General features: G+C 39.0%; 2 protein-coding genes across 8 annotated transcripts; one reads left to right on the forward strand and one right to left on the reverse strand.

The window, feature by feature from the left end:
- LOC129174189 (olfactomedin-like) lies at positions 1–27,689 on the forward strand. Of its 7 annotated transcripts, none has more exons than XM_054765904.1 (13): positions 1–166; positions 340–554; positions 644–709; positions 822–896; positions 1,408–1,606; positions 1,743–1,776; positions 1,839–1,931; positions 1,995–2,088; positions 18,154–18,304; positions 18,806–18,964; positions 19,069–19,281; positions 21,878–22,010; positions 26,068–27,689. In XM_054765904.1, exons 8-13 carry the CDS (start codon positions 2,066–2,068, stop codon positions 26,916–26,918), a joined length of 1,530 nt encoding a protein of 509 aa, XP_054621879.1. In that variant the 5' UTR covers positions 1–166; positions 340–554; positions 644–709; positions 822–896; positions 1,408–1,606; positions 1,743–1,776; positions 1,839–1,931; positions 1,995–2,065; the 3' UTR covers positions 26,919–27,689. The 7 variants fall into 7 exon arrangements, with proteins under 7 accessions (XP_054621879.1, XP_054621877.1, XP_054621880.1 ...); XM_054765902.1 differs by having other exon boundaries at positions 679–709; XM_054765905.1 differs by having other exon boundaries at positions 679–709; positions 1,450–1,606.
- LOC129174190 (olfactomedin-4-like) lies at positions 8,257–14,547 on the reverse strand. Its single transcript, XM_054765909.1, has 7 exons — positions 14,432–14,547; positions 14,222–14,344; positions 13,867–14,085; positions 12,523–12,676; positions 10,942–11,169; positions 8,872–9,040; positions 8,257–8,772 (listed from the first exon to the last, which is right to left on the reverse strand). Exons 1-7 carry the CDS (start codon positions 14,525–14,527, stop codon positions 8,337–8,339), a joined length of 1,425 nt encoding a protein of 474 aa, XP_054621884.1. The 5' UTR covers positions 14,528–14,547; the 3' UTR covers positions 8,257–8,336.

The raw sequence follows: 27,689 nt of genomic DNA on the forward strand, positions 1-27,689 counted from the left end.
CTTAGTGTCACAATAAAGACATTCAACACTTCCATACACTTAACAGTGTTCAAGTGTCCTTAAAGCTCCACCCACGGACATTTCATTTAGACTCCACCCCTCACTTCACGTTGCTGAAATGAAAGATGGAAGAAGTTGACAATGAGGAATCATTTTGCATCAGTAGGTAAGTAAGCGTTTAAATAGATGAACTAATGAATTGTGTTGTACCTTGTTTACACATAAAAAACGTTAGCCTTTGGTGTGATATTTAAGACTAATAAGCTGAGGCAGATGCTTTCACCCAAAGCCTTTACTAACTTTAGCTCGTGTTTTTGCTAAGTTATATTTTCTATTTAGTGTTGCTGTGAGCTGAATTGGCACAGACTGTGCAACATCTGGCAATGTAAGTGTAACGCTAATGTAAGTTAACGCTACATTATATCTTCATTATACTGTCTTCATTTGTAATGAGCTAATGGCTAACTAGCTAATTGGCACGAGGAGCCCCCACACGTAGGCCTGCTGGCCCACAGCAAAGGACTTGATATGCTGTCCAGATACAAGATATCAAGGTTGGGCAACTGTAATTGTTACTTTAACTTAAAAATAATTGTCAGGCATGTGTTGGAAGTGAACTAAATACACGTTTGTTTTTTTTTAGAATGATGCATCTTTATTTTTCTTCTTGATTCACAGAAAACCTTTGCTTGAGTCTTACATGAATGTGGTAAGTAATATCGTTTTTTTTATCAAGACATAAGCCCTGCAACTGTGGCTTTTCCATATTTATTTTATTATTTTAGTAGGATTTTTAATATTTTATTTATTCTTATTCTCAGAGGTGGATGGAGACGTCTTTGATGATCTTGTCAAGTCAGGTGTTTTGACTTTCAAGGTCCTTTTATCAGTGACAGGTAAGGATGTGAAAATATTTGAAAATGCATGAGGTGGTTTAGATATCACAGTGTGGACCCATCAGGTACCTTGGTTTTGTCCAAATGAGATATTGTCATGATCTGTGAGACCTAAAAATGTATTTTTGTTCTCACTTTACAATAAGGTACACAAAAATACAGTAGTTACTGATGAACTTATGAGGAACTAATTACTAAGGCACAAATTTACAGTAGTAGGGGATCTAACGAAGAACTAAAAAGGATCCAATGAGCAGAGTAGTTACTAAGGAACTGAAACACATACATTTAGAGTAGTTACTAAGAAACTAATGAAGAACTAATGAGTAGTGGTTAGGGTTAGATAGGTTTGTTCCTCATCCTGCACTACTGTAATTTTGGGTACCTTATTGTAAAGTGAGACCGTATTTTGATTTGATATTCAAATTTTAGCCCCTTTTCCATAGGTTGAAATTCCCCCAAATTATTTTTTTTGTTTTAGTTGTAGTTAGTGTTTTGTACTGTTTTGTAGAGTAAGATATTGGTTGGAGATGAAGCATCCTCCTCTGTGCAGACTTCACTATCCCCAGCTTCACCCCAGTTATCGCCAGTTGGTGGCGAGTCTCCACTCTTGCCTGCTACATCCCATTCATCAGGTTCGACAATTTATCCTTCAGCCCACAAGGAAGAGGAACTCAACAGAACCAATGGATCAGGATGAAGCAAGACAGGTAAGCTTTGAGTAAATGAATTTAAAGTTAATATTATCAATGTTACCTAAAGTGTTTTTATGCATGACATTGTTTTATTTAAAAATCCTCTTGAATTCCCATGAGCACACTATATCATTTTTTATATTTTTGGCAGAAAGTCAATGGTGTTTTGAGGGCCAATCCAGAAGGTGAGGAAATCTTCAAGGAGTGCAACAAGACTAAAACACTAACTGATGCAACATGTAAACAGATGGTGAACATCCTGGTTGCAGATATGATGGAGCTGCATGGGTCACTTCCTCCTTTCCATTAGAACAGTCATTCCAGACGGGCAGCAACTGCAGTAAGACCATGTAGTGTGGGAATGGTTCTATCTGTGATCATTAACTATGATTTGTTTTGAAAGGAGGGTTCCGCCATCATGTGTGACGACAAATTACGCCACGAGAATTGTGACTTGTTTTCCATACCTCAAAGATGCATTCTCCAAACCTGGATATGTAAGTGTGTTTTCAATGTAAAACCCAAAGTACTGTTTTTGTTTTTCCTTTAAGTGTGTAGTTTGTAGTCAAATCTTGGTTCAAATATGTTCATGGGATGCTTAGCTTAGCAGCTGTGGCTCAGGAGGTAGATTTTCATCCGAGAGACACTACATTTGCTCGCTTTCTGAGCCGTGCACCAGGAATAAAATGCAGTATGAAATATTAACTCGGCCAATGTTTGCAGACGTATATATCACATCAGTTCTTGCATGAGTACTCAGCCTGTTAGTCTTCTTATATTACAACATTTGCTGGAGGAATAAGCACTCTGAGGCAACAATCAACTGGACGATTTTTATTATAACAAAAAGGCCGCTACCTGGTGAGGACAAGCGGCATAGAAAATGGCTGGATGGATGAAAAGGTTAGCACAAAACCGTCAACACTGTCACCTAGTGGTCACATTCAAGATACAGCATTTAGCAGTAAAATATGACAATAACGACATATTTCAAGGATGATCAAAGACAGTTGTTGCTACAATTTAGAATTTTTTTTTAATGGATAAGTGTTAACATGTTAAAGTTGTGCAATGCTGAGCGCTGATACATTAAAAGACTAGTAGGCTATAGTTAGTATACTGTAATCAATCAATCAATCAATCAATCAAAGTTTATTTATTTAGCGCTTTACAATAGCCCACGGGCCCCAAAGTGCTTTACAATAAGCCGATAAAAGTAAACACAGAATAAAAACTCTATAAGAAAATGCATCAGTGCTGCAGAGTGCTAAAAGCCTTTAAAAGTACATAAAATGGGAGTCAACAAGAACTAAATATGCATAAAATGAACATGAATACAAGACCTCCCTAGTCGGTGTTGAACGCCTGTCTAAATAAATGAGTTTTCAATTTCGATTTAAAAAGGCCGACTTCAGTAGTGGTGCGAATATCAGTTAGTATCAGTTTGTTCCACAGTCTGGGAGCAGCGACGGAGAAACAGCGTTCGCCCCACTGTTTGTATTTTGCCCGTGGGACTTCCAACAGAGGCTGTCCCGAGGAACGCAGGGCCCTGCCGTGATTGCGGATAGTTAAAAGCTCCGACAGGTACGACAGAGCAAAGCCGTTAATGGCATTAAAAACAAATACTAAAATTTTAAAATCGATTCTAAAGCGAACTGGAAGCCAGTGGAGTGATGACAGCACCGGGGTGATGTGCTGACGTCTGGGCGTGTTTGTTAAAAACCGGGCAGCAGCGTTCTGGACCAGCTGCAGACGCGAAATTGAGGTCTGGCTCAGGCCAACGTAAAGTGCGTTGCAGTAGTCCAGTCTTGTGCGGATGAAAGCATGGATCGCTTTCTCAAGATCCTGCTGACCTAAAAAAGGCTTCACTTTGGCCAGAAGACGGAGCTGAAAGAAGCTCGTCCTAATGACAGCTAATCTGTTTGTCGAATTTGAGTCCACTATCGAATATGACCCCAAGATTTTTGACATCAGGTTTAAAAAAGGGGGCCAGAGAGCCGAAGTTCGGTGCAACAGTGTGCAATGTTGGTGACATACCAAATAAAATACACTCTGTTTTGCTGTCATTTAAATGTAAAAAGTTCCGATCCAGCCACTGCTTTACATTGGTAATACAATCGAGCAGTCTAGTGGGAGCAGTATTGTCAGTGGGTCTAATAGGCAGATATATCTGCAGGTCATCAGCATAGAGATGACAAATTGTGTCTTTCCAAAATTGAACCCAGGGGTAATAAATACAGAGAAAAAAAGAACAGGGCCAAAGATGGATCCCTGTGGCACCCCGCACGAGAGGGACGCATGGGAGGAGCAGAGGTCACCGATCATAACGGAGAAGCTCCTAATCAGTGTTAACGTGCGCATTTACACGCTCAGCATTATTTGGCCAGCGGTCCTCCCTCCTTCTGTTGGTGACGACAGTGTTGGTTTTGGCAGTAATTATCTTTTTTAACTCATAATGCGGCATAATAATTACTTGCTCATCTTGTGTAAAATAGACCGGATGGAATCACTTCATTTTTGCACTGAAGTAGAATAATATGACGTCAAACGCCTTTTATGTGAGAACGCGTACTGAGCACAAAGCCGAGATACAGACTTGACAAGGTAAGGTGATAACCACCTTTGCAGTACTGTTGAACTTTGTTTGGGGAACTTGGGTTCTGCTGAGCTGAATCTTGAGGGCAAAGTCTGAGTTGGTTGAGACACTTTCACAGAATACCCATTAGTGGAGGGGTACTTGGAAATGTCCTTTGTGCCAGTAGGTGGTAATCACATGAGGCGTGGATGTTGAGAGTGGCGTGGGAACTTTACCTCAGCCATGGGAGGGATGTAAATTTTAGGACACATCATCAGTAGTGTACCCTTGAATCAGTGGGTGTTTCGGCCTTTCAACACTAGACACCCTCATCAATCATCATCAATAAAATCGCCCAACACAAACACTGAAAATGTCAAGAGTTTTCAAGTCATCACACTAAAGTCAGAGTCACTGATGTCAAAGCCCAAGTCGAGCAAGTCTACATGATGATATTGTCCAAAGTCATCAAAACTGTGACTCGAGCCCAAGTCGTGTGACTCAAGTCCACGCCTCTGCTCAGTAGGCCATCCAAAGGTCATGTACCATCATCGGGGAGTCTCATAAAAACATTTTTTTTATGTTTCTCAAGATAAGACAATCCAAATTTATGTTGTATTTTGCAAACTCCAGAAATATCTACAAAGTCACAGTAGTTTTTTAGCTAAAATTGCTTTTACTCATTAAACAATAACATTTTTTATTTTCTACATAAACATATTTTGACCCAAAGATCACTGAAATTGGATAATCCAATCAGATTATTGTGTGGTCAGCCTTTGCGTGGTGGTCATCTTTGATTGATGTTTCACATGGAGAACAGGCTTTTGTGAAAAAGACGGTCCTGATGCATTTTGTGCCAAATTTGGTGCTTGTATCACAAAACCGAGATTTTATCACTGATATGCTCCACTTTATCATCCATCATCTGTCAACCGAGCACTCAAAAAATGAATCTGCCAGTAAAGAAAATAAAACTCATTGACAGATAATTAATGACAGCAACTGAGCTCATCACATTATAAACGCATTCGCGAGTGTGAAGTTATCATATCATCAACACTGTCACACGTTACAAAATATTCTTGAGACACAACAACAGACAGAAAAGGTGTGATAATGACAGGCTTATTTTCACATATGAGTCACAAATGATTTGTCTTCTCTGACACAAGTTTTATATCTGGTTTTACATCATTTAACCATCGATACCACTGTTCTATTCAAAGTTTGGTGCTGTGTTTGATGGAGGATTGTGGACGTATTGAGGTGAAAACGGATGTGGCTTCGGTTTTTCAATTTCAGCTCTTTGCAGGTTTTATTTAGTTTTTGGCCTTGAGAGCCCACTCACATTCTTCACAGCTTCATCGTGTCACTCCTCCTCCTCCTCCTCTCGTGTCTGCGTGTTGGTCTGCAGGCTGTTAATGTGTTGCAACAGGAAGAAGCTGAAAGAAATTCATCAGTAAAATACAACAAAAATGTGGGCAGGTTAAACTTGTTCATTTTTATCAAACTGTATTTTACTTTAAAGTTTAATTAGTACACAATGTGTTTGTGTACTAGTTGTAAATGCAAATATGTGCCTTTCAAATTGAGTGCATCATGAAATCGGTTTGTTATATAGCCATGGGAGTAGCATTGTCTGAGATTCAGGGGCTGGGCTAAAGAGGGCAGTAATGCTTACCGGCCAGTTGCAGCCAGCCCCAGAGAGAAGAAGAGTTGTGAAGCACTGTACAGTACAGTGCGTTTGCGCCACCCGATACCAAGTAAACACAGGGCCAGTATTGCCGAAGCAGATACTGCTCCTTTTAAACTTGAAATAGTTGGAGATCCTTGGATGATTTTGTGACTTTGCCTTTAATTTGTCGATCGAATTGGGCGTGAAACACCTCCCGGTGCGCTTTCCTGCCAAATAGTACCTGGCAGTCCCCATTGTAGGCCGAATGCTCCCATGCAACACAACCTGAGATGCAGCAGTGAGAGGGTCTCTCTCTATGGTGCCTTCTTCTCCCGCTGATATCTGCAGCTGTGTGTCGGACATAAGGCGCATAAAGTCCCCACTCAATGTCCTCCGCACCTTGTGGCGGCATAGCAAGGGAATAGCACAGACAAGAACACAAGGTGCATTCACAGACATCGGCATTTATTTTTTTCGTAAACCCATTGAAACTGGCTCACCAGTTGAGAATCATTGGGCTAAAGGATAAACAAATGAAACCAAATAGCTAACAGAGAAGACAAATCTGTGTACACGAATACATGGAAGTAACCAAGTCATGACAGGAAACAGGAGGGAATTTAACTGTTAATTAACAAAAACCCAAAACAGGAAACAGCGAAACAAAGTAAAAGCACAAAACAGGAAATAATAGTAAGCACCGGAATAAACAACACAAAAAGGTCCCTCTGTCATGCAATGTGTGATATTTTTCTGTGAAAAAACAGCCTATTTTCTGCGTGTAAAAGCACGAATGGGCATGTTTTGCCAGAAATAATTCTCAGCATTTACAATGGGGGAAATAAATATTTGATCCCTTTACAAAGACATAACAGTTGATGAATTCTGTGATTGGATTTATTTTAACAGCAACAGAATGTCAACAAAAACAATTCAGGATGTAAAAATGAAATTAAAGTTATGAATTAATTTGTGTTTGATTAAGTGAAATAAGTATTTGATCCTCTTCCTACCAGCGAGTATTCTGACCCCCGCAGTTCGTTATACAGTAGTACCTCGCATAACGTAAACCTCCTTTTACGTAAATTCCACTGAACGTAAAGAATTTATGTAAAGTTTTTGCATCGTATTACGGAAGAAATTCCACATAATGTAAAGCGTCAAGTCGTCTAGACGCTTCACGCTCTCATTGGCTGATTATCGGGGCACCGCCTATGCTCTCATCTCATTGGCTGACTCCCTTCAACCTCCCTCCCTCTTCGTAGTCGCCCTTAAACTAGTTCGCACGCATTGAAATCTCTTCTTAATTTTTTTACTTTACTTTGTGTTAACTTAACGTAAAATTACCGTAATCATGGGCAATTCGACTCAGGCTAGTCCTCCTCCTACTCCTGCCTCCACTTGCGTGCTCCTGATCAAGACATCTCATGAACAGTAAGATTGTTTTTGTTTTTCAGTTTTATTCATTTACAGTAATCTTATTTATTACCTTATTTTATATTGGAATGCTACTCTACTATGTTAATGTTTTCTTATATTTTCCCACCATATTTGGTGGACTTTGAATATTTTGAAGGGCCAAAGGGGTGACTTTGGGAAGATCTTGGAACGGATTAGGCTATTTACATGTATTTTACGCTTCGTATAACGTAAAAACCCTATAACGTAAACGTTCTCGGAACGGATTATTTATTTTGTAGGGGTGTCTACTGTATGTCCATGAAACGCACAGATTAGTTTTGTCTCTTTAGGAAAGTACTCCTAATCTCACTTTATTATGTGGATATAAGACACCTGTCACACTATCAAGAAGAAGCTTGGTGAGACCACTGTTTGTGTGATAATGAAAGAAATCCTAGATAATGATCATCTTTGCTCTGGAGCCTCATGCAAGATTTCACCTGCTGGGGTGAGGATGATTGTGATAAAGGTGAGGGAGCTGATTAATGATGCCAAGGGAGTTAGGAGCACAATCAGCAAAAATAACCTAGTAAGACACTTTGCTGTAATGTAATGTGCAGTCCCTTATGAAGTTTGGTTATCAACACTTGAATGACACACAAGGATTGGGAGAATGTGATGTGGTCACATGAGACCAAAATGAAGCTCTTTGGTATGGACTGGATGCGTTTGGAGGCTAACAAATGAGGCTAACAACACAATCCCTACTGTCAAACATGGAGGTGAGAACATTCTGCTTTGGGGATGTTTTCTTGAACAAAAATCCCTCCACGAAACGTCAAGGCTTTCTCCATTAACTACTTAGTTATGTTTTTCTTTGGACTCAAATACTTATTGTCATCAATGAAATGCAAATTTAATTTTTTTCTGTTTTTTTATTAATATTCTGTCTCTCTCTGTTACAATAAACCCACCAAAAATGAATAAAATGATGGACTGTCGTGAATACAATTACTAAAAATACTGATTTTTTACTTTTATTTGTTATTTAACTTTCTTACCGAGTTTTACAGTTCAGTCGCCAGTTGCATTCATTCAAACAAAACCTTGTAGGAGACCATGTTGCCTTCAGAGTAGACATATAACATGCGGTCTATCGGGCTGTAATTCAGGAAATAAATGTTAGGTGCCATCTTGGTCATGAAAATGCCAATGTCGAACTTCTCCACTCCCGTGGAGGTGTCATATGAGTAGAAGATCTCTTCCGTGTCCTTGTCTACATAACGTGTCCCGTACAGAATGCCACAGGCCATGAAGGTGTTGGTTACCGCCTGCTTGAAGAGCGAGGTGTGCCAAGTTTGGCCGAGAGTGGGTGGTTCTCCTTCCTCCACCTTGGACAACACCAGGTTGCCAAAGTTCTCGGCGGTGCTGTAGATCACCCAAACGCCTGACTCATCTGTTGCCAGGTCAATGTCAGTGTATGGGTAGCATTCTTCCAAGTGGCAGAAATTTCCCTTGGAGTTATATCTGTAGAGGAAAGGATATTTTAGATCTTCTGCTTATCTTAGACATACGTGATGAATATTATATATATGTATGGTAACAAGACAAAGGGAAGCGTTGGACCTGGTGCCTTTGGGTAACTCCAGGGTGGAGACGGTTTTGGATGTAAGGTTGAACCGACAAACATCGTCTTTGTTATAACAATTGTAGTACAAGGCCTTTTCATACAGAACAACGTTTGGTCCTTGAACGGTGTTGGTGGTTGGATTGGCGACATGGATCTGGACGTTATCTGGAAGGAAACAAGGGTTGTTTTAGTGTAAATTGGAACTTGTACCTAAATGATACCTAAATTAATTCCCAAGTCATATATATAGAACACATGAAAGCAATGTCTAATACGGTAATAAAAAGATTAGAGACAAGAATTAAACAAAAGTTTAATAAAAAAAAAAAAACTCCTTTTATGAATGTGGTCTTGCAGGCCTTTCTACCTTCTTAAAATATTGTCCTAGGCTAGCCTGAAAGGATAACCTTGTAACAGCGCACAGAATCCATGACCCCTCTAGCATTCATTCGCATTCAATACAGTAGTCCCTCGGCAGTTCACGCTTTGAATGTTCAAAACTATTTTCAAACTATCACGATTTTTAAAAAATATATTAATTACTAAATCATCTGTGTTTCATGTTGAATACAGCCTATTATTAGTCAAATGCCTATGCCTATTTAAGCAATTTTACGCCTAAATTAAGCACTTTCAAGTATAAAAATGGCTAAATAAACTAAAATCCAAATATAAGACATTCAGAAGACGCATTCAAAGACTTGAAAATATGTACTGTAGTATTGTACTGATGTAGTACTGGTGACGAGGTGTCAGTAAGATTACTGTAATGTTGGTGAGACACACAAGCACCGGACTTCATCACCGGAACATGCTTTTATTGCAGGTTTGAATTATCTCACAACAGGCCATAACCCACGCCAAGAGGAAACTCAACTCTGAACCACCCACATTATTTCCTCTCTGCCTACCACTCAGTTCCCCGAACACTGGAACACATTTCCAGCAACACACACGAGCACTAGTCTTATTGATGTCTTAAATGGCTTATTTTCTGTTATTATGTCTACTATAATATAATGGGTAATATTGGGTAAGGTAACTACTGTATAGGGGTGTTATTTCATGCCCAGGGGGCTCTAATAATGTTAAAAAGCGTATTTAGAAGGTCATAAACAGGTTTTCTATGCTATAACTACAAAACTATTCCATTTATAAATCCTACTTCATGAAAATTCACTTATTAGAGTCATGTTTGGAGCTAATTAACTGAGATAAACGAGGGATTACTGTAATCTTTATCTTTACTGATGGTCACCACAGTCGCGCCACCAAAAGAGTGGCGATGGCATTGTTCCTCAGTGTAGCTGCGAAGGCACATACTGCATTCTTGGTGGAAGAATACGCGCTGCGGTAACTACGGTAGTTGTAAGTTGCTGTAATTACTTCTCCAGAGAGCCTCATGTTTATGAACCAAAATTACGTTTTTAATTCATTTATGGGAGGGTGTTTGTAACCACGAAATGTTGTAAACGGAGGACAACCTGTACGCGACCCATACGAAGCCATGGTGTCAACACTTTTAATATTTGACACCCTATTAAAGAGTTAGTATGGAAGCCCATTTCCGGCACTATTATGAGATAAAAAGTCAAAATTATGAGATAAAGAGTCATAATTATGACATAAAAAGTTGAAATTATGAGGTAAAAAGTCAAAATTATGAGATAAAGTCATAATTATCTTCACTTCTTCACTGGAGCCTTCATCACATGGCACTCGGCACATGCGCAGTTTGTATGTCATAATTTGGACATTTTATCTCATAATTCTGACTTCAAATTGTGATTGTGATTCAACTTTTGATGTCACAATTAACAATAGACTTCAGCCAAAAGATGAGCAAACGACAGGCCTGGTGTGAGTACATCCCAAGTATTTTTTAAATGCCAGAATGTGGCATTTAAGGACCATTTTGAGTTACTTTTTTCTTATAGTACCATAGAACGTCAAGTGGTTAGCGCACATTTTGCCATTCACATCAGCTAGGATAGGCTGCAACGTCCTTGAGAAAGATACGGTATTTGTTTCCCAAAGAGTTCTTTGTGCAAGGATTGCCACCGTACCTGGCATGCCCACTCCTACAACCAGAGTGCTCAGGCTGGAGTAAAAACGGACATAGTTGGCGTATCTGTTGTTGCTGGTCAGCATCACCCGCCAGTACCATCTCTCTTTCCCCGCCTCTGGTTTTGGGTCACGACCCCAGGCTCCATACTTGAAGGAGCCAGGATACTCTCCTGCTGAAAAGACCTCAGGCCCGGTAATGTTCATAAACCTGCCATGGGGACACAAACCTAAAGAAAAAAACAATATTTACACTTTTTCCATACAGTCTGTGCATCTCTGCATTATTTTTCTGTCCTAATGCAAATATGGACCAATAGTTATGGTGTTACTTGGTTTGATAATTAATTGTACCTTAGTCATTGCTTTTAGGCATGCAGTTATCATGTTCCTCTTCATTTCCTTAAACATGTGCATTGCACTTTGCACATGTAATCGTCATGCTTTTATTATATATAATGGTGTGACAATAAAACAGTCTGACTCACGACTTTACAAGCAACACTAAATTCATCACACAGCAACGTAATACTGAAAAGGTGTACCTGGCAAATATACAAACATGCCCCAGTATGATTTAAAAAACAAACCACATTTTTAAGTTTTCCCATAAGGCATTGTGTCTGAGCAACACATTCATTGGGGCGCTGCAATGACGTCAGCTTCCCTCTGTGCTTTGGGCTCCGGGTCCTCTGGCTCCTTCTGGTGGACAGAGGCAGCGTTGTAGCGCCAGCCACCATTTTCTATGCGTTCTATGCTCCTGCAATGGAATTATTTTCTCAAACAAAATGCATAATGGGAAAATTTTACAATGTTGGACATTTTTTCATATTCATTATATTCATATACTATTTGTATTGGTACATGCTTGTATATTTCAGATGTATAACGTTTGAGTGTTAAGTTGCTGTGTGGTGAGTTTAATGTTGTTTGTAGCATGAAACCGTGAGTCAGACTGTTATTGAGTAAGGACCTCCTGACCTGCAATGTCCAATGGATTGACAAGCTTGCCGTGAGTTTTTTCATATTAAAGAGCTGCCTAGTCGACATGAACGCGTGCATACTACAATGTCATTTTATGACGTGGACGTGTGTTTTTTTCCTCTAAATTTGTGGGTGTGGCTTGTACACCAGAATGTACGTTAGTCAGATTCATAAGCCTTGCGTTCACACCAGATTATTCCTCATGATTATCCTTTGTTGACTTGCTACTTCGCTTCCACACGACGTCTTGTCTAGTTTTTGTAAATTCAGCCATTTTTTATCCTTTGTTACTGGTACGTTTTGGTTGTTACTTTTTTATTACAGTTTCTCTGGTGTCTTCTTCTTCTTCTTTGACTGCCTTGTTGCTTCATTCCAAGTTGTGTTCTTTTCTTGGCCTTAAACTCTTTTGGACAGTGAGTGGTTTATTATTATGTAGTTTCTAGAGTTTATCCTCAGCTCTGTTTGTTGTTTTTTGTGTGAACTTTGTTTTCTTACAATTATCAGTAATTGCTGAAAAACCCAAATTCTCGCACCTTTTGTGGATATGCTCTGGAGTGACGGAAATATTATGATTTGAAGTGTTCGCGTGGTGAGTGTACCGTGTGGAGGCGGTGTGGGCTGCGTGTCGAGTTCATGTTCTCCCTTGCACTCGTTCAAGGCTCTCTTCAGGCGCTGGTTATCTTGTCGTTTCTTCTCCACCTGAAAGGTGTCATACATCTCCAAGTCCTGCAGCTCCGCTCTCAGGTTCGTCAACTGATACAGCAGAGCAAAAATATATAACTGATTACACTTGGGGGCTTGAGAATTTAGAACTGTTTTTAGTTCTATTTTTATTCTAAATATGCCTTAAGTTTATCCCCATCAACTCAAAGAAAAATGAGTCCGGCAAATGAGTCCATTCAGAATTAAACTCTCTATTTTCTTCCAATACTTTTCTTTTAAAGGACATACTCATGGTTCTAGATAGGTAGCACACTCTCAAGATGTCTTTTTCTGTCTCACTGACTGATCACTGCCCCCTTTCCCTTGCTCAGATGTAGGCTTGCGGTGAGTCGGATATTTCAAACTATTTTTGAAAATGCGCATTTCCTTTGCTTCGGTGTTAAAAAATTACAGAGCTCGGTGTGGGAGCCGCAACTAGGAGCCTAGGAGGCACGAGTTTCTGAACACTGGTATAGATTATGTGAAAACAAAAGAATCAAAAATAAACACATGCACAAATGGAGGAAAACCATGTCTGACATAGGTTCTAAAGCCCATTCTCCAGATGTCTCTGGCAAAAAAATAAATGTATCAGCAAAAGACTAGTTTGGGTTTTGATTTTGCAGTGTCAACAGCCGCTATGTCAATGTCAACCAGCCATTCAGCGGGAGGATATCCGAACTTTTTCCACTGAGGGCCTCAAATAGAGAAATTGAAGGCTTTGATAGTCTTTACATTTGAATTCACCAAAAATTTGGGCCATTTCCTTTTTTTTTTGTTTTTGTTGTAACATTCTATTGCAGGCCGTGACTGTTTAATATGTAAAGATATAAGCTGCGGGCACCCCTGCCTTACACGGAAACACCTGTACTGACATGTTCATGAGAGGTCAATTTATTGATTCGGGTGCTATCTTAAAAAGTAGAGCAGCTAAGTTGGTTGGAGGAGTGGAACATTTGACAGTTGGAGGGTAGATTATACATAGATATGGATTCTGGATTGCCATAGATTATACTGTACATTAGACCAAATTTAGACAAAAATTTCCAAGTTGCTTTAGAAAGCTGCAAGGTCGGTAAGATACTGTTAGCTCAAACTCATGCATTCCAAGTAAATAATGGACATAAAGGCTCTTTGTTTTCTCAAAGAGCCTTCTAAAATTTCGATATCATCCATAGGATATGCTATCTGACTTGCAATCATGGTTGCAACCCACCATTAAACCAAAGAAAAGAACGCACCTGTTTGGTAGAGTCGGTGGAAAGGTGCTGGTGTCCTTGGGTGGTTCTCTTCAGCCTGTCAACATGGTCCTTGATCTCCTTCAGCTCGTTCTCGATCACCTGCAGGCTGACAACTCCATAAAGATCACCATCGTCCTCCTTCTCCAAGATGGACACGTCTTCTAGCAGTTGCGGCAAACGATGTTCCAAACCAAGCAGCAGGCGCTCAATTTCCAGAGACTGCAAAAACCAAAGACCAAGAGAACGTCACACAGGCAGGTTGTCGCCACAGGCGGGACCAACTCAAGCGTGTTCCACTGTATTATATTATATATTATGGGATGCTTGGTTTTACAATATGAAGCAAATGACTCACCTTCTGTGGTGTTACATCCTGATTGCATTTTGACGCATCGTCGTTCACTGAGTTGAGGGTGTCATGAGGGAATGCCTTGTCTTTGTTAGTCAGAGCGCATGCACAGTGATCTTGTGGACTCAGCTAACAAAACATGCATGCAAGTTTCGAAAACATGAAATATGTCAGTTAGTATTAACGCAAACGAGTATGCATAATAATGTATCCCACCTGTTGTGTGAAGTTGAACAGGAAACAAAGCAGAAGGACAGTGTAGAACTTCATGATGGCTTGGAGTTGAATGAAGAATGCGTGGGGACTCTGCATGACCGTCTTTGCTGCACTTTTTTGTGTTGCATCAGGCTTCAATCTGAACATGGTCACTTCCGCCGTCTGGTTTCGATTCTGGAAAAAACGGAATTGCTTTTTACATAAAAAAGGGAACTGTGAATCCACATGACATTTACAAAAAACAGGAAGATTCTAAGAGCCCACATTTCAGGACATTCCCTCATTTCAAGAAGCGGTGACATTTTTTGTTTTTTTTGTCATTTTCTTCACCCAAAAGAATCCAGACCAATTTGTGCTCCAAGTAAAATGATGGGCTATATAAGTGGAACACATAAAATACTAATGTAAATTATTTTAAATTAATTGTAAATACTACAAATACTATTACAGTCTAAGCAATGTGGACAGGGCCCGTGTGTCCAAAAAATGGGCCCTAACTGTAGGTTAGACCGACTATGCCAAGTTGGAACTTTTCAACCTCCTTCCCCACCAACGAGGTAACATTCCATGTCCCAAGAACCAGATTTGGCTGACCAAGACCAGGTCACCAGGCGCCCGCTTTCAACTGCCACCCAACATACACACTTATATTGTTGTACAGACGTCCCTTGTTCATTGCTGTTAATCGGCTCCAGGCCCGACTGCAATAAGGGAATTTCAACAAAGTTGGTTTCAATATGAGTAAACAAAAGATTTTCATAGTTAGAGCAGATAAAACCTGTTTATGACTTTCTAAATGCAATTTGTACCAATATTAGAGCTCTGTAGGCATGAAATAACACCGCTACAGTCACCTTTACACTCCTATTATTCTTTGTTTACTCCACCAACTGTCATGTGCAGGCTATGGGATCACTGCAGGGACACAAGAGACCGCTGTCACTTTAAACATAGCATGCTACCAAGCCCCTGCGATTGACTGGCGACCAGTCCAGAGTGTAACCTGCTTCTTGCCTGAAGTCAGCTGGGATAGGCTCCAGCATACCCCCGCAACCTTAGTGAGGATAAGCAGCATAGAAGATGAATGGATGGATGCTACCGATTCAAATAGTTTACCTCCAATTTATTAATTCTAAACTTATGTGTTTCAAACAGAGTGGGGAAAAAGGACAAAGTAAGAAGCCAAAAACTGCTTACCACTTCCACACGGAATGGGAGGAGAACGTTGTTGTCACTATGTGAACATAGGACATGCCATGGCTGACTATGATATGTCTCTTTAATGTAACATTACGGATTCCTACTGACCAGAATACTACTTGTCTTTCAATATTTGAGTATTTTTTAATATTAAATAATGTTTTTAAATATTATTTATTTAAATATTATTGACTACAGTCAACCTTGAAACAGAAATCATTTATTAATAAATTAATTTTTAAAAACCGTGTTAAGTGAGGGAGTGATGTTCAAACCAAGGTGTAATTAGGGATGACCGTGTTCATACGTATACTGTTGAATTGTTCACAGATCATTTTGCTGATAAAAATATTTCTTTTGTTTGAATGTGTGTGTTTGTTTGTGTCTTGTGTTTTATAGTCAAACAATTAAACAACAATTAGTACCTCTATTTTTCTGAACTGCAACTTCACTGAAGAAAGGTCATGAACATCAGGAAAGATTTGAAAAAGGTCTATGGTGAGCGTAGACGTGAGGAACCCAACCAGTCAAACCATCAAAAAGGGTTGTGTGAGTATTAGTTCATGTCATAATTTGACTGCTGTGTAGTTTAGCGTCTCTGCTGACATACAATGTCTCAGAAAAAACCCTCACATTTGCAACTTTCTTTGTAGAGAATACTATTTTCATAAGTGTAATTTCTATAGCACATCCCTAAAGGGAACTTGAGTTGACAGTCCATTGCTTTAACATTGTATGCTTGTTGCTTGAACTTTGAACCAGGATGTATGCATGTTCTACAACTATCCACCAGGGGGGAGGCCCAGACATTTGTGATGTGGTGCTCACTATACTGATATACTTTTCCAATTTGATACTGAGTAAAATTAAAAACTAAAATGCAAATTAAAACTGCGTATAGGACTTTAACGACAAGGAATTTTGCTGGAAGATAATTGCGTTACAAATAATTTCAGATAAACGATATTATTGTCAATTATTATTTTGAGACCAATTTGACATTCATGTAATTATAATATATGGCATAATAATGTACACCATATCAAAAGCAATAAAAGAGTATTAAACATTGCAATTGGAATGTCAAGAGCTTTTAAATAAAGTGAATTAAACACAAAAAAACATAATAAATAATAAAAAAAACAATGAAAATAAAATGGTCTCTTTTAGCAAAAATTGTACTTTTACATAAAAATCATAACCCAAACCAATAAAAAAACAGACCATGTCTCTGTTAAGAAAAAAACCCTCCAATAAAAAGCACACACAATAATAAAAACAATAAATAAAATGGACGATCAAGTCTCTGTAAATAAATAATAATGAACATTGGGTATTATTCCTAAACAGGAAGGCTTAACATGTAGCTTGTCACGTTCCGCAGGACATGACCGAGCACTTCCTGTCTTGGGCTCTTATTTTGGCGGGCTGCACTTCCGGTGGGGAGGACTCTGCAGCCGCTTTACCCCAGGTGGTTGCTACGCGGCTGTAGGCAATTGTCATTAGTGGGGTTTAAAAGCGCGGCACCGCCTCGAGTACGGCGCTGGCTCATTGTCTCAAGTTATCTCGCATGCGCTGTCAGCTGAGAGAATACTTCCCTGCTGCTATTAAGAGTATTGTGTCGCTTTTTGTTAATCCTTGCACAACTGTGAGTACCTGCACCTGCATTATTAAAGATTTTTATTTGAACGCCACCGCCTGGTCTCTGCGTACTGGGGATCAAGCCTCCGACAGGAACCATTCCGTAGCCAACGAGCGACACTGTCACGTTTATATTGACTTTGCCGACCAAACGCCTCAGTAAGCGTTGACTTAAGCGGTACGGTTTTTTTCTAGTTGGGAAAACTGGACACGATTGTTGTGTTCAAACTGCGCGTGCAAGTTGGTCGCATTCCCCGTCTTCATCGTCACTACTTTCCAACAAATGCCGCACATCGGCTTGTGTTTGACCAATGAAACATTCTACTCGCTTCTTACAATGAATTCGAAAGACACTGACATGCTTAATTAGCATAAATTTCAATGGCTTATTACAAAATGCACCAAAATGTTACATTTTCATCGAAAAAACGTTCAGCATACGCATAAATTTTGCAATATGTAACAAGTTACAATTACAAAACGTGTTCAAGAACAAAATACGTCAATTATTGCAAAATGTGGCGTTATTACATAATAAGGTGAAAATGTACATTATTACATAATGCTGAATTACATAATGTGGTGCTACAAGGTAGACTTTAAACATTGAAATTATAAAGCATCTGAGTAATCTTTGAGTATAATTTGAGTATTTCATTGCTGGGCTGGGTGAAAATATGCTCATCCTATAAATGCAATTGTGTTTGGTGCAAACTATGGCAACAAATAACACACAAGTAAAATGAAACAAGGAAATTACCTTATTTCTCAAAATATGAAATTTAGGAAGTTATGGGTTGCCCAACTAATATGAACTTGCATTCTCTTCCCTTTCCAGGTTTCACGTCCATGTTTTAAATTTTTTCATGCTGACTCGGCAGGTTCAGGAAAAAAGAGTTTGACAAAATATGTAAGAGATGTGGGAGGAGGATGTGGAGCGGCGTTATTGTCGCAGCTTTACTTTTTGTCGGCTCAGTCTTCATTCCTTCAGCTTTCAGGATGCTGCTTATAGTGCTGCTACTCGCGTCCACAGTGAGTAACATTTGCTACTGACTATAGCATCTGCATTTATTAAAAATGTACTACTTTTGTAATCTTTTCTTTTGTACTGTATATTGCATTTTATTTTTCCATCTTCTTTTTGTCTTTTTCTCTTTTTACTCTTATTACATTTATTATTTCAAACGCCTCCTGTGCGTAGTAATTGTGTATATCCAAATGGATCATAAAATAAAAAAATAAAATCCATTTTCATGTAAAAAGTCAAACATTGTGTGAATGCCACTACAAATGCAATGAGGATTTTTATTGTATGAATTTGCATCTTACTTGCAGTATCGTTTGATTCATAATGCGTATCGAACCGAGACCAGTGTCCAATACAAACACATTTATTTTTGTACCCCTAACAATTACACGACTGTGGTCGAGTCATTGTAATTAAGTCATTTTTCAAAAGAATTCAACCAAACTCCAACTGGTTCTTGATTTTATAGTAGAGACTCTTTGTAGAACATATTTTTTTCATGACAGGTCGATGGCCAGGTCCAGCATGTGTCAGGCCACATGAACAATGGCTCATGCACATGCGAAGTCAACACCAACATGTGGCTCTTCCCTGCTGTGAAATATGAGAGCACACTGCAGAAAGTGGAGTCTTGTGAGGATTCCCTAAAACTACTACAAGACCAGGTAATGTTAAACCACCGTTATCATATCAGACAGATGACCTTTAGGCCATGTCCACATCTGTGCATAAGAGGCCATCAGTCATCAGTAGTTTTTGTGTCTTTTAGGTGGACCGATCCCACCAGCGCCTCCCTGAGATTCATGCAGTGCTTAACAACATAACAGCTCGGCTGGAGCCTTACCAGTACCTGAATTATAGGGGCCTGTACTCGACTCTGCATCTGCGTCCGCTGGCCGAGGACCTCAGCAAGCTGGAGGATGACATCAACACCATGTCCACTCAGCTGAACAACGATGAAACCGAGAGACTTTCCAAAGAGGTACATCATCTTATATAATAATATATGCAGTATGCACATAATAAAAGGAAATAAAAACAATGTTTGATGACATGAATCAAAAGTGTGGAACACGAGCATAAATACTGTATGTGCACTGGCGGACTGACCTTGACGTAGGTGGTTGTTGACATAAGCTGAATACAAACCAAAAATAGCCATTGTTTGCACAATTACTTGTGAATTTCGCCACAGACATAAGAAGAATGGGAAATAATAAAGAATGTTGGAACCTTCTGCAGTTTATTTACAAAGCTGCCCTCCATTTGTGCATATTTTTATTTCGATTCTTGTATTTTCATGTGATATTTTATACTCGTATTTAACAGCTGCTGTGGTAATTTTGTTGTGTCTTGACTACAATGACAATAATATTGAGCCCCTAAGGCAGGGGTGTCAAACTGCAGGTTTTCTTTCCAGCCAGTCACTAAAGCAGGTGATTTTAATGATCAACACCTTCAGTTTGAGGGAAGGAGCTCATCAATTAAATCACCTGCTGAAGAAACTGGTTGGAGAGAAAACCTGCAGCGTCTCGGCCCTCCAGGGCAAGAGTTTGACACGTGTGCCCGAAGGGGACATGATGAAAAAAAAAAAGACGACAGAAAAACAATAACCCTGAGAAAGTACTGCGAGATCCTGAGAAACTTTTGAGAAATCCTGAAAAACTTTTGACAGATCCTGAGTTTTTCGAGCCTTTTTTTTTTTTTTTTTACTTCCGGTGCCTCCGTGTCAGCTGCTGCACTCGTTGATTGCTAATCATTAGACGAGCAGCAATCATGGATAAAAGGGCCTTTTGGCTTTAAAAACTTTCTCAGGATCTCGCAAAAGTTTCTCATAACTTAGTTTTTTTTTCTTATCTTTTTTTGTGCGCTGTGTAGGGACGTCTGATTTGATGACATGATCGGAAATCGGGCTCCATCACGTGGTTTCAGACTTGATCGGAATCGGACGTTATCTCCTGATTAGGACTATATTTATTCTCATATCAGATCAATAGCTATGCAGTGGTACAGAGTGAGACCTCTTCGCTCCATACCGCACTGTCGCAAGTCCAAGGAATGTATTTTATTTATGACTTGATTGTTCAAGCTACCTCACAATGCTCCGTTAAAGTGTTAAATGTTATTATAAGGAATCAAATCAAAAATAAGGCACATCCTGGATCTGTTTTTTCGCTCTTCTTTATTTTTTTTATGTATTATGGAAGTATCACATCGGGACTCGGTATCGGTTGATATTCAGAATCAAATGACTCGGACTCGGGGGGGCAAAAAAACCTGATCGGCACATCCCAAGCACTGTTCACTTTTCGCTGTGTCATGTTTTGATGCTCTGTTAACTAGACACTAGTTATGTCTCGTCGTTTCTCGCTCCTTAGCGATAATGATGAAGTTAACAACACTACAACACATGTCGACATAAACTGACCCGTTTTCCATAGAAATGACCCCTTTGGATGTCAAATGTTATGCAAATACAGTCAAACTTGTCTATAGCGGCCACTAGAGGGAGTCTGCAAAAGTGGCCGCTATAGACAGGTGGCCTCTATAGACAGGTTGGCGTCCAGTTTGAATGTTGACCAATAGAGGAAAAAAAAGGGAAAAAAAAAATAATAATAATGTTGACCAGTAGAGGGCACTGCGGACTGCTGATAAAAGTTGTACAGCACTACTAGGCTTGTTATTATCATGGTTCATGGTTTTAATCCTGAACATGCATGAGTCAAACAGTAGCACATCACATAGTACAATTCACAATTTTGCATGTCCAAAAAGGAGTAGGAAGAAGCAAAGCTTATTTAATCCTACCCCTCATCAGTTTCACATCAGTTGCAATACATTTATTCACCTCTTGTTCTTCCAAGTGTACTTTGTAGGTCTACATGACAATGTAGTGCAATCATAGCCAAGGTTTTTACTTACTAAAAGGAAGCTAAAGGCTTAATAATAACTGATAACTGATAAAATACTTCAGTTAAGTACAACCAAACTCAGTTTTGTTCCCGCTGCCGCATGCATGCTAACATATGTTTTTTTTTTTTTATTGTAGCGTTGCTGGGAGCACGTCCTGTTCCCAGCCTACTTTGCAGTAATGTTTTGGTGCAAATGCTTTTAAAGTTACATGTTTGACCAGGAAATAGCAAGCTCAAAAGAAGACGGCTTTTTTATGTGGAACAACTGACAGTTTGTGTGGATCTTGTGAATGATTGTGACTGAGCTAGGACTCAGTAATTACAGTCTACACACGACGGCTTCATTGATTGAAAAACAAAACTTTTTCGTGCATGAAGCTTCTACTTGAGTTGGTAATTTGGCTGCTATATGCAGTCAGATATTGACCAAGGGAGACAAAATGGGTGGCTGCTGGCTGCGTTGGACAGGTGACTGCTATACACAGGGTCTATAACATGTAAATTTGCTGGGGGGGATTTTTCAGTGGCTGCTATAGGCAGGTGGCCCTTCTATAAAAGGTGGCCGCTAAGACAGGTTTGACTGTAAAAGCTGTCGACCATGTCGACATCGACTTAAGCGGGCAAGAAGGCTTCCACCGTACATTATTGTTGAACTCTTCATGACAGGTCAGTAAACTGCGAAGAGACGTCGACAAGATGGATATGGCAAACTCAATCAACATGAAGACTATGAAAGAGAAACTTCGCAAATTGAAGAACAGTGCTGTCTCTTGCTTGTCAATCCCCAAAGATTTCAAAGGTACGTTTTTTCTGGTGTGTGTGTGTGTGTCTGTGTGTGTGTGTCTGTGTGTTATACCAACCAAGGATCTGTTTGTTCAGAATATTAAAAATCTTAAGGAATACCTCTTAGAAAGTATTGGTAACATTTTAGATTCTTTTGAACATGCTTAAAAACGTTGCATTAAAATGCATCATATGTTTAACACTTGAACAATTACATTCATAAATACATAAATAAAGTTGACAGAAACATTGTGCAGTAATAAGATCAGCAAACGTAAATGATATAAAGAAAAGAATGAAAAATAAGTACAACTGAAATAAACATTGTATAATGACTGTGTTGGATATTATTACAATTTGCATTTCAGTCTCATAGCTTCTCATCTTGTAAATATTGGACCAAATTTGGAAGAAAAGATCCCAAATGACCTGCCAGTGGAGGAAGGGAATGAAAGCATAGACAGGAATCCCAGCTCTGGTGTGGAGAAAGAGGAAATCATTGATATTCTCAATAAATGTAAAGCAAAAACATCGACTGATTGTATTGGAATTTAAATGGAAATGATGAAAAATTGTCATGAATGACATTGCAGACCCATTGATGTACAGCAGTAACAAACTAAATGAATGTAGATAAAGTAGTACCGACTTTTAAAACTGGAGACAAACATCAATTTACTACCAACCAGTTTCTTCATTGCCACAATTTTCCAAATTCATTGAAAAGCTATTCAACAACAGGTTAGACAAATTTATGAATAAGAATGGATGACTCACGGACAGGCAATGTGGGTACAGAGCTAACATTTCAACTTCGATGGCACGAGTCGAAATAACCGAGGAAATTACCAACACTCAAGGCCGCAGAGAGTGTGTAGCCGTAGTATTTATGGATCTAACAAAAGCATTTCATACAATTTAATCACAATATCTTAATGAACAAACTAGAATGGTATGGTATCAAAGGGTTCGTTTTGAAGTGGGTAAAAAGCTACTTAGCAAACATGAAGAAATAAGTGAATCGACAAGAATTTACATCTGCAAGCTTAAATATACCCCAGGGCTCAATACTGGGACCAAAACTGTTTACCCTATACAGTATATATAAATGACATCTGTAAAGTCATGAAAGACCTAAAGTTAGTTATTTTCAGACAATACTACTGCATTTTGTTCTGGAAAACAGAACACAAGAACCAATAAAACAAAAGTCATAGATGAAATGACTATACTATAAAGATGGTTTGATAAAAAACAGTTTATCCTTGAACATAAGCAAAACTAAAATAATGTTATTTGGTAAAAGCAGAGAGGACATTCAGCGCAAATACAAGCATGCAGCGTTTCTAGACATTAGATGACAAAATGAGCTACAAATCCACATTAAAAATATACAACATAAAGTGGCAAGAAATACTTAAATACAAAATACAATACAAAATTTGTTGTGGACCAAAATTCACTCCATGTCCTCTCGTGTTACCAAGTTATTGTGTGGAGACGTGGGGAAATGACTACAAAAGTTCACTTCACTCACTAATTGTGCGACAGAAAAGGTCAGTTAGGATAATCCAATAACGCCGGTTATAGAAAACGCATAAAGCCTTTATTCCTAAAATCACATTTAGTCAAATTGGCTGAACTGGTAAACTTTCAAACAGCCATTTTGCGCTTCATGCACACCCCCTCATCATGGAAAACACACAAACAAATGCATACGATGCAGCTTTCAAGTCAATCTAGCAACTTTTGCTTAACTTAAGTTAAGCGTTGAGCAGTCTCAAAATCCACTATCACTAACGGGTTCGAAAGGCTGGACTACGGGGCGATGAAGAGGACAGACAGCATAATCTCAAGGGCTAATTTGCCTCGAGACCCAAGCAACACTGAGAACAACAATGAATGAAAGAGAGACGACAACACAACAAAGTGTGTGACGAAGGATTTGTGAGGCTGTTCAATTCTGATAAGGAAGATGAAGACAGCAATGAATGACTTTTCTGGTCGGCTGCTGTTTAGCCAGCCGTGTTACACGCACTGTTTGGAAAAAAGCATTTATTTAATGAAAAGTAAAAAAAAAGTGTTCTAAATATCCCATGTTACAACGTGGACACCTGCGGCTTATAGACAGGTGCGGCCTATATATCTATACAAATCATTTTTTTCCCTGTAAATTTAGTGGGTGTGACTTATATTCAGGTACGTCAATAGTCCGGAATTTATGGTACTTATTCATCATTTCATAGGACTACTTGAAGTGTTACATTGTCTGTACTCACTGATCATCGAGCAATGTTCCTGTCAACTATTAACTTCTTAAGCAGTTTAATATCATATTATTTATTATCAGTTATTATGATATATTTATTTATTATGAATGTTATAGAATTTATTTATATTGATTTACAAACCGTACCTCTTACTGTGCACTGTTATACTACCTTGTCATTTTCTTATGTTATTTCAGAATTGGTAAACGGTACATGTTGAATACAGGAAGTGAACAAATGTATTAGCAACCGATGTGAAACGGAGACGGGGTTGGTTAAATAAGGTTTGCTTCTTCCTGCTCCTTTGTAGACATGCCTGTGAATATTCTCATTCATCCTCATTCATTGCGTTCTAAGGGCATTCAATTGATAGCAACCGGACTGTTCAAGTTGTATACGACTACGACAACTTGAACAATCCAGCTGATTGAATGCCCTGAGAATCCTTTTTGGACATGTATTCCAATGTAACCTGTTTGCATGTTCAAAATAAATGAAACTATTACTATAGAAGGCCTTCTTGACACACACTCACATAGCACAATCAGGGTTGTGCAACACTTAGATATGACTCATGGAAAAAGCATACAACAGGTACATTGTTCTCTTTCTTACACAAGCTGTAACGAAATATATTGCTCTTATTTTTTAATACAATTTGAGAAATTGTGTGATCATTGACTACTCCTCCGATAGCAATCCGGTCCCCAGAACTGTGAAGAAAGCCTAAAGAAAATACATAGCTTTTGCAGATATATACAGATGGCATTATAGACAAAACTATCAGAAGCATCATAATGACAACATAAATACATAAAAGATGCATACTAACACACTTTTCTGAATGATAAAATGATAAATTAAGGACAGTGATATCACACACTGTGGTTCTCTTCCTCCTTATACCTTCACTTTATGTCCTGTTCATATTGGTTCATTGATTGAGTTTGTTACTAAATTAATTCTGTAATTGCTGATATGCTAAAGGTTTTTAGTGTCGTGTGTGTTGCCTCTTGTTCATCCAGGTCATTCTCAGAGCATCAATCAACTGCACTAACTGGACAGCCAGTTCTAAGACAACCTGAGCAGTTCAGTGGCAATCGGTTGTGTGTGTTTTGAGTTAAAATTCAGTGTTGCGTGTGTTTTAAATCAAATTTTTCCCAAAGGGCATATTTCTCCTCTCTTGGAAAATGAAACATTATTGGCTAGCAGGTTGTTGTTTGCATTTTGCATAATTGTATCTGTTTGAAAATGAATCAGAACAGTGAATTTCAGCATTTCAGCATAGCCTCAAACAAACAAACAAGGCCCAGCCACTTTGGTATCATGAAATGCTAACGACGGTGATACCGCCCAATGACCATCGTTAGCGGACAGAGGCCCCACTCCATTATATCCTAACGACCGTTATTTGACACAGCAAAAGAACAAAACCCATTCCTGTCTGGATATGCCATAATTACACTGGATCTTGCACCACATTTTCAAACTAGAGATGTCTGATTTAGTCTGACTAGAGTTTATCCCACCTAGTCTTTGAGCATGAACTGATTATTTCCACACATCTCCACATAATAAATCCAATGCTAACACCAGTGAACAGCAGAGAGTATGGAGTGATTTGTGGTCCAGATCATGTTTTGCTTTATTCAGTATTGAAGTGTTTCTTGCCACTTCATGTTGTGTATTTTTAACGTGAGATTTCCAGCTCTTTTTGTCATCTACTAGCAAACAGAGACATTTATCAAATGCAAAGAGTACAACATGTACTTTGATTCATCACACTCACCTCCTTGTTTCCAGGTAAGCAACGGTATTGCCTCAAGGGTCTAATTACCAACATCAGCCAGCCAGTCACAACTAAAGTCAGCCCATACGGGAAGAACATCATTTCTGGCTCATGGGGCCGACAGACTCAAAGGGACAGCGAAGCCCTGAATACCGCCTTCTGGATTCAGCCTTTGGTCCACAGCCATTATTCTGGCAACACCCTGAGAGTATATCAATCATACGAAGACTTCATGGCCTCCGCTAACCACCAAGATTTCATCCTGGCTCCATCCAGCACCCATCCTAACGCCATTGAAGGTCCTAGTGCAGTCCTGTACGGAGAGGCTCTGTACTATCATTGCTATGGCTCTGCAGATGTCTGCCGCTATGACCTGAATAGCAAGGCAGTAGCAAGGGTCACACTTCCCGGCATCACTCAGGCATTCATCAACAAATTCCCTTACTGTTATATTGACTGTCGTGCCAGAAGTGACGTGGATGTGGAAGTAGACGAGACAGGCCTGTGGGCCCTCTATGCCACGGCTGGTAGCCATGGCAATATAGTGGTAAGCAGACTATCTTGGGACAATGAAGCTGAGACGCTCAATGTCACTCAAACGTGGGAGACGAGGCTGTTCAAGAGGGCAGCAACCAATGCTTTCATGGTGTGTGGAGTGCTATATGCTACTCGCTTCTTGGATGATCACCGTGAAGAGGTGTTCTATGCATTTGACACAGCAACAGGCAAAGAGGACAACACGCTGGCATTGCCGCTTGACAAGATCACTGATGGAGTTGCCAGTCTGAGCTTCAACCCCATCGACAGGCGGCTCTACATGTTCAACAATGGATATCTTCTAGCCTATCAAACCCACTTCTTTTGAAATGAATGAAAATCTGAAGCAGTTCTCGAACATTATGTTGATAAATCAGTTGTTTAGGATTGTCATTAGAGGGATGGTCGTAAACTATCCAAATGTATCTTTTCCTAATTTTTTCTAATTGTTTTTGTTCAACTCTAAAAAATAGCTATTAAAAAAATCTATTTTATATGTTATATATATATATACATATATATATATATATTCAATTATTTTATCCCCAAAATGTTTTGTTCCTAAAATTGCTTGAGCATCAGTGTGTAGTTTGTAGGTTTTTAATGGACACAGACTCATATTTCTTTGGTAGTGTAAAATAAATAGCTTAAAATAGATTGCCGAGATCGCATGTGACAAATGGCAGCAGATGACCACTGTGGCATCGACAAAAACAAAAGCTAAAAGCCTAGTAAAATATTCCTGTAAGGTTGCCGTCTGACCTTTAGTTCTTACTTATTCTCTTATTCTCTCTACGTTAGCAAAAGCAATTTTTGGTTTCAAAGTGTCTTTGTAGATAGATTTACACAAGAAAAACTAAATTGTATGTAGCACCGATGTGAGCAAAAAACATTTTGTTGGGGTTTTTTACTGAATAGGACACCCAGATTTTGGATTACAATTACAATTACAATTTGAATAGCAAGGTAGAGTCCAAATATGAAAAAAAACATCTGTTTTTTCTTTTCTGTTGACTAGTGCTTTTATTTTTTGGTTATATGAAATAAAATATGCAATAAAAATCAAACTGTTTATTTATCCATCCATCCATCCATTTTC

The sequence above is a fragment of the Dunckerocampus dactyliophorus genome, chromosome 21 (assembly GCF_027744805.1).
Source record: "Dunckerocampus dactyliophorus isolate RoL2022-P2 chromosome 21, RoL_Ddac_1.1, whole genome shotgun sequence".
Lineage (NCBI taxonomy): Eukaryota > Metazoa > Chordata > Actinopteri > Syngnathiformes > Syngnathidae > Dunckerocampus > Dunckerocampus dactyliophorus.

Bases quoted from the DNA above. Each gene is read 5' to 3' on its own strand.
- LOC129174189 (XM_054765901.1), top strand. From the start codon at position 2,066: ATGCATTCTCCAAACCTGGATAT. The intron at 2,089-18,153 runs GTAAGTGTGTTT...CTGACTCGGCAG, and splicing joins CATTCTCCAAACCTGGATAT to GTTCAGGAAAAAAGAGTTTG. The intron at 18,305-18,805 runs GTGAGTAACATT...TTTTCATGACAG, and splicing joins TGCTGCTACTCGCGTCCACA to GTCGATGGCCAGGTCCAGCA.
- LOC129174190 (XM_054765909.1), bottom strand. From the start codon at position 14,527: ATGCAGAGTCCCCACGCATTCTTCATTCAACTCCAAGCCATCATGAAG. The intron at 14,086-14,221 runs GTGAGTCATTTG...TGGTTTTTGCAG, and splicing joins AGGATGTAACACCACAGAAG to TCTCTGGAAATTGAGCGCCT. The intron at 8,773-8,871 runs GTCCAACGCTTC...TTTCCTCTACAG, and splicing joins GAGTTACCCAAAGGCACCAG to ATATAACTCCAAGGGAAATT.